General features: G+C 41.9%; 2 protein-coding genes across 3 annotated transcripts in view; both read left to right on the top strand.

The window, feature by feature from the left end:
- The window catches only part of LOC131130121 (flavin-containing monooxygenase 5-like), a 95314-nt gene extending 88633 nt beyond the window's left edge, over positions 1-6681 (top strand). Inside the window, exons 4-12 of the mRNA XM_058074302.2 lie at positions 452-640; positions 729-894; positions 1170-1312; positions 1398-1597; positions 3413-3548; positions 3619-3838; positions 4018-4090; positions 4170-4422; positions 4497-6681. Coding sequence (XP_057930285.2) covers positions 452-640; positions 729-894; positions 1170-1312; positions 1398-1597; positions 3413-3548; positions 3619-3838; positions 4018-4090; positions 4170-4422; positions 4497-4652 — 1536 coding nt within the window. The 3' untranslated portion in view covers positions 4653-6681. The remainder of the gene's footprint in view (positions 1-451; positions 641-728; positions 895-1169; positions 1313-1397; positions 1598-3412; positions 3549-3618; positions 3839-4017; positions 4091-4169; positions 4423-4496) is intronic.
- Positions 6682-6821: 140 nt separating this feature from the next.
- LOC131130123 (flavin-containing monooxygenase 5-like) lies at positions 6822-14817 on the top strand. 2 transcript variants are annotated; one of them, XM_058074312.2, is made up of 10 exons: positions 6822-7416; positions 10158-10290; positions 10367-10552; positions 10948-11113; positions 11648-11790; positions 11854-12050; positions 13099-13234; positions 13331-13550; positions 13640-13712; positions 13883-14817. In XM_058074312.2, exons 2-10 carry the CDS (start codon positions 10159-10161, stop codon positions 14247-14249), a joined length of 1620 nt encoding a protein of 539 aa, XP_057930295.2. In that variant the 5' UTR covers positions 6822-7416; position 10158; the 3' UTR covers positions 14250-14817. The 2 variants fall into 2 exon arrangements, with proteins under 2 accessions (XP_057930295.2, XP_057930293.2); XM_058074310.2 differs by having other exon boundaries at positions 10364-10552.
- Positions 14818-15959: the final 1142 nt, after the last annotated feature.

Raw genomic sequence — 15959 nt, 5'->3', positions numbered from 1 at the left:
CTGTCATTCATGTTAGTGTATGCTGGCTCATGGAGCTAACTGCAGTTAGGGTGGTAGCAACCATAGCACCTGAAAGCGGAGGTGTGCTACATTTGTGCTGTTTTGTGCAGTTAAAATGAACATTTGTATTTTGTATTGTAATTTGACACAAGGTCTCACTCCATTCTATTGAATGCAGTCATTGGTCAATAAAGTGACTAGGTGCTGAACCACTGTGCATAGTGAACTCTTCCTGCCTGTTTGGAGGCAAGAGACCAGGAAAACAAACACATTCACATGGCAGTATATGGAGGCCAGTTATCAGGTGAATTTATCATGTGCCTTGGTCATTAGTTCTTCATTAGTTCCTCAGTAACTACTGTATTTTTGTGTACCTTATTATAAAGTGAGACCACTACTTGTTTAGATGCTCACTGACACCTCATGCCTGTTGGACTTCTCTTCCCTGCAGGAGGTATCGGAGCCCAATCGTGCCAGCATCTACCGTTCCCTCACCATTAATATCTCCAAGGAGATGATGTGCTACAGCGACTTCCCCATCCCGGCCGAGTACCCCAACTACATGCATCACTCCAAAATCCTCAATTACTTCCGTATGTACGCGGAGCACTTTAAGCTACTGCAGCACATCCGCTTCCAGGTGAGACACGTACCTTTTTTTTTTAGAGGTTTTTTTTCATTTGTGTTGAGCGGCACCTTCTTTCCTTCCTGATGTACACATTGTCTAGACCATGGTGAAGCGTGTCAGACAGAGGCCAGATTATTCCCGAACGGGCCAATGGGAAGTAGTGACGGAGAGGAGGGATGGGAAGGAGGAGATGCACGTGTTTGATGCCGTCATCTGCTGCTCAGGACATTACACCTACCCTAACCTGCCCCTTCAGGACTTCCCAGGTTCTATTCCATATATGACATAAACATACGCATATGACATATACGTGTATGTGTGTGTGTATATAAATATATATAGTATATGAAATTACATTTTTTTGTCATAATAATTTTAGATAGGCTGTATAAAATATATATGATATAAACATTATCTTATAATAAAAACAAAAATAATGACTGTTTGCAATTGTAAATCCATCCGTCCATGCGGATAGGCTCCAGCCTCCCTGTGAGAGATGAAGCAGATGAAGCCTGAAGATGTTGATGTTGTCCCGCAGGAATCGAGACCTTCCAGGGACGATACCTGCACAGTTGGGACTATAAGGGTCCAGAGGACATGCCCGGCAAGCGAGTGGTGGTCATCGGCATCGGGAACTCGGGCAGCGACATCGCGGTGGAGAGCAGCAAGTTTGCAGAGCAAGTCAGGAGCTCAATCTTCTTCCTCTACTATGCCATCCCACTCTCATGTCCTCTCACATCCATCTTCCTTCTTGTGGTCTCATCAGGTTTACATGAGCACACGCCGCGGCGCCTGGGTCATCAGGCAGGTGTCGGATGACGGAATGCCAGTGGACATGAAGTACAACACGCGCTTCGTCCACATCTTGTTCCAGCTCCTCCCCATGAAGTTTCTCAACTGGTTAGGCGAGAAGAAACTCAACGCCATGTATGACCACACCATGTATGCCCTCAAACCCAGCCACAGGTACAGCTTCTGCACTGTACAGTCTATTTACAGTGCCCCCCCCCCCTTACCTCTCTGACCTCATCCACATTGTCAATCCTTCCCACTCCCTCAGATCTTCCTCCTCCCTCCATCTAACTGTACCTTCTGCACGCCTTAGCACTATGGGGAGCAGAGCTTTCAGCCGCTCTGCTCCCAAACTCTGGAACTCATTGCCACCTGACCTCCGTAACTATGCCACCCTTCCCATCTTCAAATCCAAACTCAAAACTCATCTGTTCAAACTAGCTCTCTCTAACTGCGTCACATGCCCCCCCCCCTATTTATTGTATGTTCTTATTCATTGTTTGTTCTCTTTTATCTTGTATTTTATATTTGTGTTTTTATATCTTCTGTACAGTGACCTTGGGTGTCCTGAAAGGCGCTTTGAAATCAAATGTATTATTATTATTATTATTATTATTTATGCCAATGATGACTCCAAGTAATTACCACTACAATAATAAAAATCATCACAAAAAGAGCTTGCAAGATTAAAACATGATTTCTTGTGGGCGCTAGATCTGGGATGATAAATTCATGAATTAGTCACACAGTAAATGAAAATGAACTTGATCATTTTGCCAGCCTCAATACAATGCCATCTGCATGCATGTCTATTTTCATCGCCTCCAAACAGGCAAGAAGAGAGTTCCCTCTGTGCATTGGTTTCCAGAGAACAACGGCATTAACACAGTGAACCCTTTTGTCAGTCATACAGTCGCTTTGTCTCGGTGGGTGGAGGTGGGGCCGGTAGCATACACACAGAGTGAAGAAGAGTGTAACCTAGTAGAAATGATATTGGTAGATTACAATATATTGTTATATATTTATTATATTGTTTCAGTGTACTTAAAAGTAAACTTAAAATCATCTTAAATTTTTTTTTTCAAATACTTCAAGTTTCATGGATGAACTGTTTTTATACTTTTTAAATAAATCAATTATAAAAATGTTTGCATAATAAAAATTTTTGTCAAAAAATTATGACTTATTTTAGTAATGTTGCCAATTTAGTTATTTTGATTATTATTTAAAAAAATAATAATATTACAGCTGGGCAGCACAGCGGCCGAGTGGTTAGCGCGCAGACCTCGCAGCTAGGAGACCAGGGTTCAATTCCACCCTCGGCCATCTCTGTGTGGAGTTTGTGGAGTTTGTGTGGGTTTTCTTTGGGTACTCCGGTGTTAGGTAGGTATCGTTAGGTCCATAGGTATGAATGTGAGTGTGAATGGTTGTTTGTCTATATGTGCCCTGTGATTGGCTGGCGACCAGTCCAGGGTGTACCCCACCTCTCGCCCAAAGACAGCTGGGATAGGCTCCAGCACCCCCGCAACCCTTGTGAGGAGAAAGCGGTAGAAAATGAATGAATGAATATTACAGCTTTCATGTGGTAACATAGTGTAGTATCAGATTATCCTGTTATGGATCCAAATGTTTTCCATTCTGTGTAAGTTAGATCTCACGTATTTACGTATTTACACCTGGTCTTGTTGCCTGAGTCCTGCACTCCACCATACCATAGTATTCATTTTCACTTTCATGGTGATGGCTTTCCTTTTCGTTGGTGCATTACCACTTGGGAGACACAATGACGTGTGAATGGATGGGGATGGATGGCAAAAGATGTTTACAAAAATGGACATTAGTTCCACACAGTGGATGTCCTCCATGAAGCCATCTTCACCACTTGGAGCAACATTCCTACTGGACAATAGATGTATATGTACTATATATTAATATGTACATAAAACAATGTAAATTGGTGGCTGATCTTTTGCGCCAACCCCTACTTAGGTTTTTCAGTCAGATTCCAGTGATCAACGACGACCTGCCATATAAGATTCTCTCTGGGTCAGTCATCATCAAGCCGAACGTCAAGGAAATCCGTGGCTCTTCTGTGTTGTTTGAGGATGGCAGCGTTGTCGAGAAGGTCACAACATTTCTGGAAGATTCACCTTTGACGGAAAGTTCTAACCACTCCTTGTGTCTCTTTCTTTCAGGTGGATACCATTGTGTTTGCCACGGGTTACAACTATGACTTCCCGTACTTACCCAGTGGTGTTCTGCACAAGTCAGGGCACCGCGTCGGTCTATACAAGCACGTCTTTCCTCCCACCCTGGAGCACCCCACTCTGGCTGTGGTGGGTTTCATCCATGCCCTCGGAGCCATCATGTCGCAAGCCGAAATGCAGGCCCGTTGGGTTGCGCAGGTCTTTAAAGGTGAGTTTGACCCAAAAAGTGGAGGACACCACCTATTTAAAAGGATATTAAGCAACGTTTAATGCCCTGTAGCCATATTTTACATGCCAACCTAAACAATGGCGCTGATGTTTTGTGTTTGCTTTGTTAAAAACAATAAAAACACACATAGAATATAAAATTGTCTTTGCATCTTATAGGACATAAGAAGCTGCCTTCAAACCAGGCCATGGTCAAGGCTGTGGAGAAGGACACCAAGGACATTGACCAAAAGTACACTTCATTATATTTTGAAACAAATGTTCCGTATTTACATATTTTAGGCTCATCTTTCTCACCGTGTACCCTGCAGTTACATCGTGTCCAAGCTGGCTCCGCTGCAGGTGGACTTTGTGTCCTACATGGACAACCTGGCCGGAGAGATCGGAGTGCGGCCCAGCCTCCTGTGGCTTCTCTTCACCGACTACCCACTCTTCAAGAAGGTTCTTTGGGGGCCCGTCACCACCTACCAGTACCGCCTGACGGGGCCTGGCAAGTGGGAGGGCGCCCGGCAAGCCATCTTCACTCAGTTTGACCGCATGTTGAAGCCCCTGCAGACAAGGAAGGTCAGCCATCAATCATGTCACTTATTTTGGCAGCTAGTGTTGGTTCTTGATGTTGACTTTCCATTTGTTTCCAGGTGCCCGACCAGGAACAAAATGGATCCATTTCAGGTCGCCTGTTCAAGCTGAGCCTCTCCCTCATGGCCGGGGGAGCTGCAGTCTTCTATGTTCATGTTCGAGACCCTTCTGTCTTTCCCAACCTGATGGCCAAACTCAGGGTGACAATACTTTAAGTTCCAAAAACCAGGACATTTGACACAGAAAATGAGGTGCTAAAATGATGCTCATCATCATTTCAATGCATATGGAGTGGAAGCATACTTTAAACCAAAGACACAAATTCAGGTCGGCTTCTCAGAGGTGTTATCATACATAATATAATAGCTCTTTGATAAGTTTCAGTGGTGCAAACAGTTACAGTTTGCTTTTACAATTCGGTACAAGTTAAGTATGCTTGTAAATCCCAGAAACCACATCTACAGTCATCCCTCACAATATGTTTGTTACAATATGATTATTTTTCTGAAATTAATTAATTAATTAATGGTCACAGTTTTGTGGACTATGGTGTAGTAATAGTCAAACATATTGAAATACATGTGATAGCCTATATAGTATTCAGGTCAATAGGTGGCAGTAATGAAACAAAACATTGATACATTACCTTACATTACATTACCTTAAAAATGCATGACATCATGAAGCCACCCAAAGCATGTCCAACATGATAGATGAAAGTTCTCTTCCCACTCCGTGTGGAAGTAGTTTAGAAGAAATACATTTGAGGCAATCTGATAATCTCACTCGACGCTCGCTTGCTAGCTTGTTAGGTCGCTAATGTCCGCAGCATAAGAGTCGAGCAATGCATTGTAAACAAAGAATAATAGGAGTGGGAAGGTGACTATAGATGTGTTATTGCAGTCGAGTCCGAACCCATTTAAAAGCTATAAACGAGGGACGAAATTATGTGGTGTGTTTGAACGCACATCCTCATAGCTCATAACAACATGGTTAAAGTGGGATTCAAATGCTGTGTTGCTTTTAAAGAGACTGCTATCTGCTATATGACGTGCTATCTATTAGCATGACTTAAATAGTCATTTCATTAGGTCATACAAATATATAATTTTGTTTAGCTTTTTGTTCATAAAATGCAGTTTAAAAAAAGTGCATATTTCACATATAATTACAAATGGTGATTAATCGTGGTTAATTCATTTGAAAACTGTGATTAATTTGATTAAAAGTTTTCACTTACAAAAAAGGTATTAATGAGCTATATTAGTTTACTGGGTTTATTAAATGCTGTTCTAATGCCACTCAATTGTAACAACAGAATCAAAAAGCAACTATTTATTTTCGTAGCCAAACAAAGCCGATATGCTTGTTTTACCAGAACATTAACAAAATGCAAATATCCACAACTCACGTTTTGTATCCCACAATGCATTTGTTTATTTTTTCACGCACACGCTCACTCATCATGGACAGCCGAACAGGAGAAGTGCCGGGACTGACGTGCACCCACTGCATGCATGCTTCACAGAGTCAGAAGTGACGCACCCTGCACACAACAAAAGTTCCTCCATCACTAAAAGCCCTACATCTGCATGCTCCCAAATCTGTACTTACATATGTGCTACCCACCCAAATTGTGCCCGCAGGGGTTAAATTATACTTTTAGAAGTCCATGAATGTTGACTCACCTTTAGTAGGACTCATGGTATTGCTCTCAGTCCAGTGGCAAATTTAGGCTTATTTTAGCAGCACTCAAGACCCTAAAATATTCGTAAACACCCCTATATAACTACATCCATAAACCTCCTCTTTGGTCTTCCTCTACACCTCCTCAACACCAATATATTCACTATCTCTCCTCTGGACATGTCCCAACCATCTCAGTCTAGCCTCTCTGACTTTATCTCCAAGGCCTCTAACATGTAATGTCCCTCTGATGTACTCCTTCCTGATCCTGTCCATCCTGGTCACTCCCAATGAGAACCTCAACATCCTCATCTCTTGCTACCTTCAGTTCTGCTTCCTGTCTTTTCCTCAGTGGCACTGTCTCTAGACCAAACAACAGCCTCCTGGAAACACTGACATCAAGCATGCCCAACCAATTTTTGAACGGTGGAGCTACTCAATACTGAGTCCTACTGAGAATTTTTTGTTGTTGTTGTAATTTTTTGAGGGATGGTCTTAAACTTTTGATCAGCCTATTTCAGTTTAATTGTTGGTTTCAATAAATGACTTTTTGTCACACTCGCCCTTGCTTTTCATCTACTAATAAACCTCATTAAGATCCAAATGTGCAAAAGGTAAATTCCAACTATTTTTCAACTGGTCTTAAGATTTTGATCAGGTCGGTACCTGCAACATGTGTAACTTGTGAAGCACACAGAGCCAAGTTTTTCAATGATGAATACTTAACTCTAAAATCCCAGACCATACTCTCGCTGTGCAAGTCTGTTGGACTGTATAAAAAAAGTCTTCTTTTAGCAGTGTATGTCCTGGGGAACATGTCTCCACTTGTGACGTCACCGTCTCACTCTCTGTCTTCATTGTGTCCATATGTTCATGCTTTAGTGTTTATGGCACATTCACGTTATACAACAGAATAATAACTCCTCCCCTTGGATAGTGTTGTGTTCTGCCCTATGCACAGAAGACCACATACGGCACACTCGACTTAAAGTTGCAGGATGCAAGCACTTCCTGTTAAGAATGAAAAGACCCATAAAAAGTAGAAAAAACCAACAAAACTTCTACTTCCTCAACCCAACAAAGTTCCCATTCTGTATGCATAAAAAATAAAAAACTTCCCAACTGAAGTGTACTGCTGCCTCCAGCTGACAACTGTATGTTTAAATCTCTGTTTGGCTGCAGAAAAGAGGGAGGGGCTGGTAAAATAAAAACTGGTTTGTCAAGATAGACAATTAAATATAGAGTTTGAAGAACATCGTGCTGGAGACACTGTCAAAAAAGGACATTTGTCAGGTACTGTGTTTTCTTTCCTTTGGTTTGGTCTTTCATAAGTTACAGTAGACTGGAAGGTTATGTGGTGACATGGTTTCTCTAAATATACGTTAAGACTTTGCTCATACTGTATATACGGGACATGCATGCTATGCTCATTCCACGCATTCAATGAAGCTCTTTGTATTCCCACAGTGTGCTTCAGTCCTCATGCATGTTACAAAGTGGAGCACATGCCCAAATTTAACACATCCCAGGGGGTGAAATCCCATCTCTGGGGCGCCTAATAGTTCCCAACACAGATTCCAGCCCATGTGGTATCATTTGGGGTGCAACCAAAAGGTTTTAGGAGACATAAACAAAATTAAGACAGCAACAAATCTTTTGAAACTTGAGTGGAGTAAGCATCTAGTCCATACGTGTTCTTTGGTGGTGATTTTTTTTGGTACAGATCTGTACAGGACTGACAAGCACGTGTGTGTCAAATTGCAATTGGTTGAAAAACGTGGCAGCCGTCAAGCAAAGAATCTTGGCAGGGCCATGGGGTAATTGTCATTTACAGTTAGGTCCATAAATATTTGGACGGACACAAAGTTTTTCTAATTTTGGTACTGTACACTACCACAATGTATTTGAAATGACACAGTTCAGATGTAGTTCAAGTGCAGACTTTCAGCTTTAATGTAGCGGGTTGAACAAACAGTTTTTAAACACAATCTTTTCATTCCAGGGGCTCAAAAGTAATTGGACAAATTAAGTAACTGAAAACTAAATGTTCATTTCTAATACTTGGTTGAAAACCCTTTGCTGACAATGACTTCTTGAAGTCCTGAAGTGATGGACATCACCAGATGCTGGGTTTCCTCCATTCGAATGCTCTGCCAGGACCTTATTTGCTGTTTGTTTGTGGGCCTTTCTGTCCTAAGTTTAGTCTTTAAAAAGTGAAATGCATGCTCAATTGGGTTGAGATCAGGTGACTGGCTTTGCCATTCAATAATATTCCACTTCTTTGCTTTAATAAACTCCTGGGTTTTACTGTATGTTTTGGGTCATTGTCCATCTGTATTATGAACCCCACCCAATCAATTTGGCTGAATTTGACTGGATCTGAGCAGATAGAATGTCTCTGAACACCGCATAATTCATCCGGCTGCTTCTGTCCTGTGTCACATTATCAATAAACACTAGTGACCCAGTGCCACTGGCAGCCATGCAGGCCCAAGCCATCACACTGCCTCCCCTGTGTTTTACCAAGGATGTAGTGTGCTTCCAAGCTTTCGCCATACTTTTTTCTTGCCATCATTCTGGTAGAGGATCTTGGTTTCATCTGTCCAAAGAATGTTCTTCCAGAATGATTCTGGCTTTTTTAGATCTTTCTCAGCAAAGTCCAATCTACCCTTTCTATTCTTCAGACTTATGAGCGGCCTGTATACCTTGCAGTGAACCTTCTAAATTTACTTTAGTGCAGTCTTCTCTTTATGGTAGACTTGGGTATTGATATTCCTACCTCCTGGAGAGTGGTGTTCATGTCACTGGCTGTTGTGAAGGGGTTTCTCTTCACCATGGAAATGATTCTGCCATCATCTACCACCTACCACTTCCTTGGACGTCCAGGTCTTTTTGCGTTGCTGAGTTGACCAGTGTCTGCTTTCTTTCTCAGGATGTACCAAACTGTAGATTTTACCACTCCTAATTGTTTGTAGCCATTTCTCTGATGGGTTTTTCTGTTCTCACAGGCCAAAGATGGCTTGGTTCACCTGCATGGAAAGGTCCTTTGACCGCATGTTGTCTTCACAGCAAAATCTTCTGAATGCAAACACCACACATCAGATCAATTACAGGCTTTATATCTACTTAATTTATAATGAATTAATTGCCCAAACCTGCCCATGAAATAGCCTTTTGGTCAATTGTCCAATTACTTTTAGTCCCTTTAAAAAGAGGGTGGCCGATGTTAAAGAGCTGAAACTCCTAAACCCTTCATCCAATTTGAATGTGGATACCTTCAAATGAAAGCTGAGAGTCTGCACTTTATGTCCATGTCCATTATATCACTATCTTTGGAGTATGTTTCAGTAGAAGGCTAAAAAAAAAAAACATGTGTCAGTGTCCAAATATATATGGACCTAACTGTATGGACAGAATGTATGTCTTCTTTATCAAACCAAACAAAAAAATATTTGCGCACAAAAACTATTTACAGATTATATTACACATACTTTAAAACCTTGTGCCAACTCACCCGCTCTGTTGTGGTGTGGCGTGTCTTCCGAGTCATGTTCCCAGTACAGCTTGGGAGTTAGTTATGGTACACAGTTGGCAGAAGTATTTGTTAAGAGCTCAGCATGGTTCATTTGCGTGTATTAACACGCTCGACAGCAAGCGTGGAAGAGCCATTGTAGGGAAATTTTAACGCATGCACACACATATGCACACATACAGTTGAGTGGCAAATGTGAAAATTGTGGTTCAGGATTTTATATTTGGAAATAAATTGTTATTTTGAAACAACCCTTTTTGTGTTGTTTATGATGGCCTATATATGAGCTGTCAGAAAAGCAAAAAAAATTGTGTCAAAGCTTTTTTTCTCCCCTTTTTGGGAAGGGGGGGCTAACTAAAGGTATACGTAAACAATTTTTTGATGAAAGACAATAATCTAATCTTTCTTTTGTTAGGTTCCATGTTTCGATACATAGAACACAACATTCTTGAGGTCGGTATGTTCAGTATATTCAAATCCTCTTTTTCATCCATCCATTCAGCATGGTTCAGAAGGTGGCTGTGATCGGCGCCGGAATTTCAGGTCTGACCAGCATCAAGGCCTGCCTGGATGAAGGTCTGGAACCCACCTGCTTCGAGAGCAGCCATGATATTGGTGGCCTATGGAGGTTTAAGGTGACATTAGTGGCCAATATGTGGAATTACAATGTTGCCATAGAGATGCGTTATTGTTGTTGTTGTGCACCAGGAGGAACCAGAGCCTGAACGGGCCAACATCTATTTCTCCGTGGTCCTGAACAGTTCCAAAGAGAGGATGGCCTTCAGCGACTTCCCGCCTCCTGCCGAGCTCCCAAACAACATGCACCACTCCGAGGTGATGCTCTACCTCAGACTGTATGCTCAGACCTTCAGGCTCCTGCAGCACATCCGATTCCAGGTGAGCATCATCCATGTCTTCTTCTCCTGCGCTCTGTCCACATGTTGATCACATGACTGTAGAGAGCACATTATCTGCCCTGTGATTGGCTGGCGACCAGTCCAGGGTGTAACCCGCCCCTCGCCCTCGTGAGGATAAGCGGTAGAAAATGAATGAATGAATGAATGATAAACAAAGGTTTCCTCCATGATTCAGATCATTCAGAAATTGGTTGACCATAAAGACAGCTACATCGAGAAATACGCCTTTGTGTCCTTTTGAACCCCCTCATATACAAAATACCACAGAATGGAAGTTGGACTACCTCAAGTTCTCAGGTTTTGAACAGTTGTGATACTGCAGTTGGTTCAGATGATTGGTTCAGATCATTGTTTGTTTTGCTGTGTTGGTCTCAGACTTCTGTGGCCCGTGTCAGACCGACTCCAGATTTTGCCACCACTGGTCAGTGGGAGGTGGAGACCGAGAGACGTGACGGTCAGAGGGAAAGTCAGGTCTACGACGCCATTATGGTTTGTACGGGACACTTCACTACGCCTCACCTGCCGCTCCAAGACTTCCCAGGTAGCCACTCATTCACTCAATCTCCATATACAAATATTTTCTTCATTTTGGATGTTTTTAAAAATAATTTTTCAAATATTTTGACTTTATTCTTAAATAATCTTCTATTGTAATAGTGTGTATTTATTCCCATAATATTTTGACTTTATTCCTATAATACAGTATTATAACTTTTTCCCCAATTTAATTTTCTGAAAATTGCAGCTGTGTGGAGTTTGCATGTTCTCCCCATGCATGTGTGGGTTTCTCCGGGTACTCCGGTTTCCTCCCACATTCCAAAAACATTAGAATGTTTAGGTTAATTATTAGGTTATTTTAATTTTTAATAATTATTAGGTTAATTATTAATTATTATAAATAATTAACATTAGGTTAGGCCATTTTTGATTATTTTGACTCAAGGCATACAGAATATTGTGTTCTTGGCCTATATAGACATGGTATTCCATACCAAAAGACAGATTTGACTCTTATCTTTCATCAGAAAAAAGGTTCAATTCACTAAAACATCAAAATTATTTGACCATATTACAGGTATAGAGAACTTTAAAGGCAAGTACTTGCACAGCTGGGAATATCGTAACACTGACGGTCTACAGGGGAAAAGAGTGGTGGTGATCGGAATCGGGAGTTCTGGAGGCGACATCGCTGTGGATATCAGCAGGGTTGCTGAAAAGGTGAGTTTTATGCAAACATAATCATGAAGGAATGGGGAACAACAAGCATGTGCCGGCCTGCAGGTGTACCTCAGCACCAGGAGTGGCGCGTGGATTGTGAGCCGTGTCGGCTCAAGGGGCCTCCCAGTGGACATGCTCGGTACTTCCCGGATGAACATGACACTGCAGAGACTCTTTCCTTCTTGGAGCAGCAGGATGGTGGAGAAGAAACTCAACAGCGTGTTTGACCATGAACTCTATGGACTGAAACCACCACACGGGTACCATCATAACATCATGTTTCCTTTGCTGAGTCGATGGCGAGGCTAATCACTTGTCGGGTGTCAATGCACCAATTTGTATTTTATAGGAGCTAATACAGCGTAGGAGAAATGTGGGTTGAATTTTTGTCCGGAAACTTTAGGAGTCATATCAACTTAAAATTGTCCATAGGTATGAATGTGAGTGTGAATGGTTGTTTGTCTATATGTGCCATGTGATTGGCTGGCGATCAGTCCAGGGTGTACCCCACTTCTCGCCCGAAGTCAGCTGGGATAGGCTCCAGCATACCCCTGCAACCCGAGTGAGGATAAGCGGCATAGATGAACTTGAGAAACAAGACCCTGTGCAATTGTTACAATTCCTAAAAACCTAATATATTGTTCTTTTACAGGTAGTCTTTGCTGTCTACTCTGCAAAAACTGAAATCTAAGCAAGATTCAATCTGAAATCAAAGTCAAATTTTTTTTTTTGCTATGTTGACCCAATTTGATTATATTAAAAGAAGATTTGACTTGCAAGTATATACTGTACACAGTACATTACGTAGTTTGCATTTGTCAGATTTTAGTTTGTTCAGATGATTCATTAATTTTTTCATTTTTTACCGCTTATCCTCGCGAGGGTCGCGGGGGTGATGGAGCCTATCCCAGCTGTCTTTGGGCGAGAGGCGGGGTACACCCTGGACTGGTTGCCAGCCAAACACAGAGCACATATAGACATTGTTCAGATGATTTCTATCTTTATTTTAATTTTTTTCTTCTTTAATTAGTATATTTTATTAACTTATTTCAACAGTTTAACAATTACGAAACACAATAATACAAATACCACAAAAAATTATTTTCACTTTTTTTTCACATTTTTTCAGATATTTTCAGTCAAAATTCTCCTCCCTCACACAATTAATTTCCTGTACTTATCTGTACAAACCACTTAAAAACAATGCTGCCAAACTCAGTTGAACTCGATTTAAATCAGATTATCATCAGATTATCCTCCTTTCTGTTTGCATTGTTAACTTCCGCAATACTTTTGATCCCTCGGCAGGATCTTCGCACAAAACGCTGTGGTGAGCGACGACCTGCCAGCTCGCATCATCTCCGGGCGCGTTCAAGTGAAACCCAACGTCAAAGAGTTCAGAGATTCTGCTTTGGTCTTTGCTGACGGCAGTGTTATAGACCAGGTAAGGGTCTACAGCAGAGCTGGACATGGGTTCCCAAACTCCCAAAAGAAAAACAAACCTCCTTCATTAGTTTTTTTTTTCCTTTCTGCTCTCCAGGTGGATGTGGTGGTGTTCGCCACGGGCTACAACTACAGCTTCCCCTTCCTGCCTCCAGCCTTGCAGGAAAAGTCAGGTTATCGTCTTTGTCTCTACAAGCACGTCTTCCCGCCCAGCCTGCCCAAACCCACGCTGGCGGTGGTGGGCTTTGTCCACGGTCTTGGATCTCTCACACCCTTGGCTGAGATGCAAGCCCGCTGGGCAACCAGAGTGTTTAAAGGTTAACAGAGGCCACCTTGCACCTTTCCGACATAGAAATAGACTATATAAATGACACAAGCCACTACAGTCATTATTTTCTCTGTCCAGGTTTATTAAAATTACCCCCCGAGGAGACCATGCTGGATAAAATTGCGACGGAAACGGAAACCATGCATAACAGGTACAAAACAGAAGATTTATTTTCATATATTAGAGGCACTCTAATGTCTTTGGGGGTCATTGGTAGCATAGTGGTTGACATAGAGCTTTCATAGGATCAGTTTGTAGACGATGGATGCTATCTTTGAGCCGCCCTAAATTATTGGTTTATTGGTCTATTTTACTGCCAAGGTACGCCTGCTCAGAACGCACCCCCATTCAGGTGGACTACATCCCCTACCTGGACTCTGTAGCGGATAAGATCGGGGTTCGACCGAGCATCGCACGCCTCCTACTGAAGGATCCCAGACTAGCTCTGCAGGTTTTGTTGGGGCCATGTACATCCTATCAGTACCGACTGACTGGGCCAGGCCAGTGGGCCGGAGCTCGACAGGCCATCTTTGCTCAGTGGGATCGAGTGGTCCAGCCTTTCAAAACCAGAGTAGTACCCAAAGCCAGTAGGATCGGAGTGGTACCCAGAGCGAGAAGCTCTTCTAAACTCAGCATGGTGCTTTTCTCAGGAGCAGCCCTCCTATGCTGCTGTTTGTACAATAAATGATAGACACCATGCTCCTCCTTACGTACCCCTTGGTTGTACATGCTGGAACATCAGTTTTTGCAGTGTATGAACTCTGTAGGGTGCATGAACTCTACCTATAATGTCTAATTATATAAAGGCATATAAACATCAATGTTCTGGCACTCACTTTCTATATGTTACACATTTATGGCTGTTATCATCTTCAAACTCCAGTTCACTGTGCAGGGTGCTTCAAGTGTTGTGTTCAGGTCACTCGTTTAAGGATTTTGCTGGTGGAGCAGACACTGATCACCTCAACACCCACTCCTCACAGCCTATATTGATATTTAAACGACTGAATCTGAGAACCGGTAAGTCACAACTGTCATGAATGCAACACATCTCTTCATATTCAGCTAATGGAGAAAATTTATGACAAACGTTTTTTTCTTTAAAAAATTTTCTTATAAAATGAAATGTGTGCTTTCAGCTCTTTATCTATACAGTCCCTTTCGCTGGCTTTTTTGAGAGCGGGAGGTCGATGCAGCCTAAAAAGCCAGATTTTGCGGCAGCTTATTTTAAAAAGTTGTGTCAAAAGTTGCTATGCTATGAGGTTTATTTGTTCATTTTTTCAATAACATTGCATCAGCTTGTGAGTTTCTGAATTTGTTGTCAATGTTTTCACTGTTCTTTTGTACCCCAGAAAGACCAGAATCTTTACAAAAACAATATGCTTTACAGTGGTTTTTAGTGTGTTTTTTAGTGCTGAAAATGTGCGCAAAAATTCTGCCTCGGTTTGCATTTTCTGTTTAGATTACAATATGGCAAGCATCTTGTTGTGTTATTAATACGCTGTCTTTTTAATGTATTTTTAATCACAAAACATCCTGCTATGCAGACTATTAGCTTGGTAATACATGGTAACAGGACCTGGACGTCAGCTCCAGTGCTCACCTCTGATGACATCAGTAGCTGACTCTGTTGTTGTTGTTCACACAAAACAAGTTGTTATAGTTTTACAATTAGATCAACATGGATGCCACCTTCGAGTTATTTCATATTGTTTCATCCAATCATTTGTTTTCTATGCTGTCACAGGGATATGCTGGAGCCTATCCCAGCTAACTTTGGGCGGGAGGAGGGGTACACCCTGGAGTGGTCAACAGCCAATCAATGTTTCTCACCCTCTTTATCAAATGCTTGAAACTTTACTTGGCTCCATTTTGGTTTTTTTTATATCGCCATGATCAAAAGAAAAGCACAGGCCTGAGGGGAGAATTCAATAAATAACTAATGACAAAACACCAACATGGTGTCCGTGTTGATCTCACTGCTACCTCTTCATCATCTTTGAAAAGAATAATGTGTTCAATGAAGATAAAATTAATTTTATTTAACCCTTTAAATCAGTAATTCCCAAAGTGGGGTACGCGTAGCCACCAGGGCTACGTCAATTGCCATCGGGTACGTGAATGAAACTGAAAACAATTAGCGCCGAACACTCAAAATTAGGAGTGCGCATGAACGCCTCATACTCTGTTGAGACCGCAGCAGGAAAGAGACAGCGGGAAGTTGTTCCTTGTTCTGTGTGTACTAAGGGTGTGGAAAATAATCGATATTAATCAATACATCGATGCGCATGCGCACAATGCGAGTGCATCGGCTCATTCACTGGGTATGGATGCAACTGACGGGTGAAATCTTGATTCATCGCGATGCGTTTTGTGGAATCAGTAAAATCCGACACAA

Source organism: Doryrhamphus excisus, linkage group LG4, assembly GCF_037039965.1.
Source record: "Doryrhamphus excisus strain RoL-2023G ecotype Guam linkage group LG4, RoL_Dexc_Guam_v1.1, whole genome shotgun sequence".
In the NCBI taxonomy this organism is placed as follows: Eukaryota; Metazoa; Chordata; class Actinopteri; order Syngnathiformes; family Syngnathidae; genus Doryrhamphus; species Doryrhamphus excisus.
The sequence above is the reverse complement of the archived record's forward strand: the minus strand, read 5'-3'. Positions and strand labels throughout refer to the sequence as shown.

Bases quoted from the DNA above. Each gene is read 5' to 3' on its own strand.
- LOC131130123 (XM_058074310.2), top strand. From the start codon at position 10,159: ATGGTTCAGAAGGTGGCTGTGATCGGCGCCGGAATTTCAGGTCTGACC. The intron at 12,051-13,098 runs GTACCATCATAA...ATCCCTCGGCAG, and splicing joins GGACTGAAACCACCACACGG to GATCTTCGCACAAAACGCTG. The intron at 13,235-13,330 runs GTAAGGGTCTAC...TCTGCTCTCCAG, and splicing joins ACGGCAGTGTTATAGACCAG to GTGGATGTGGTGGTGTTCGC.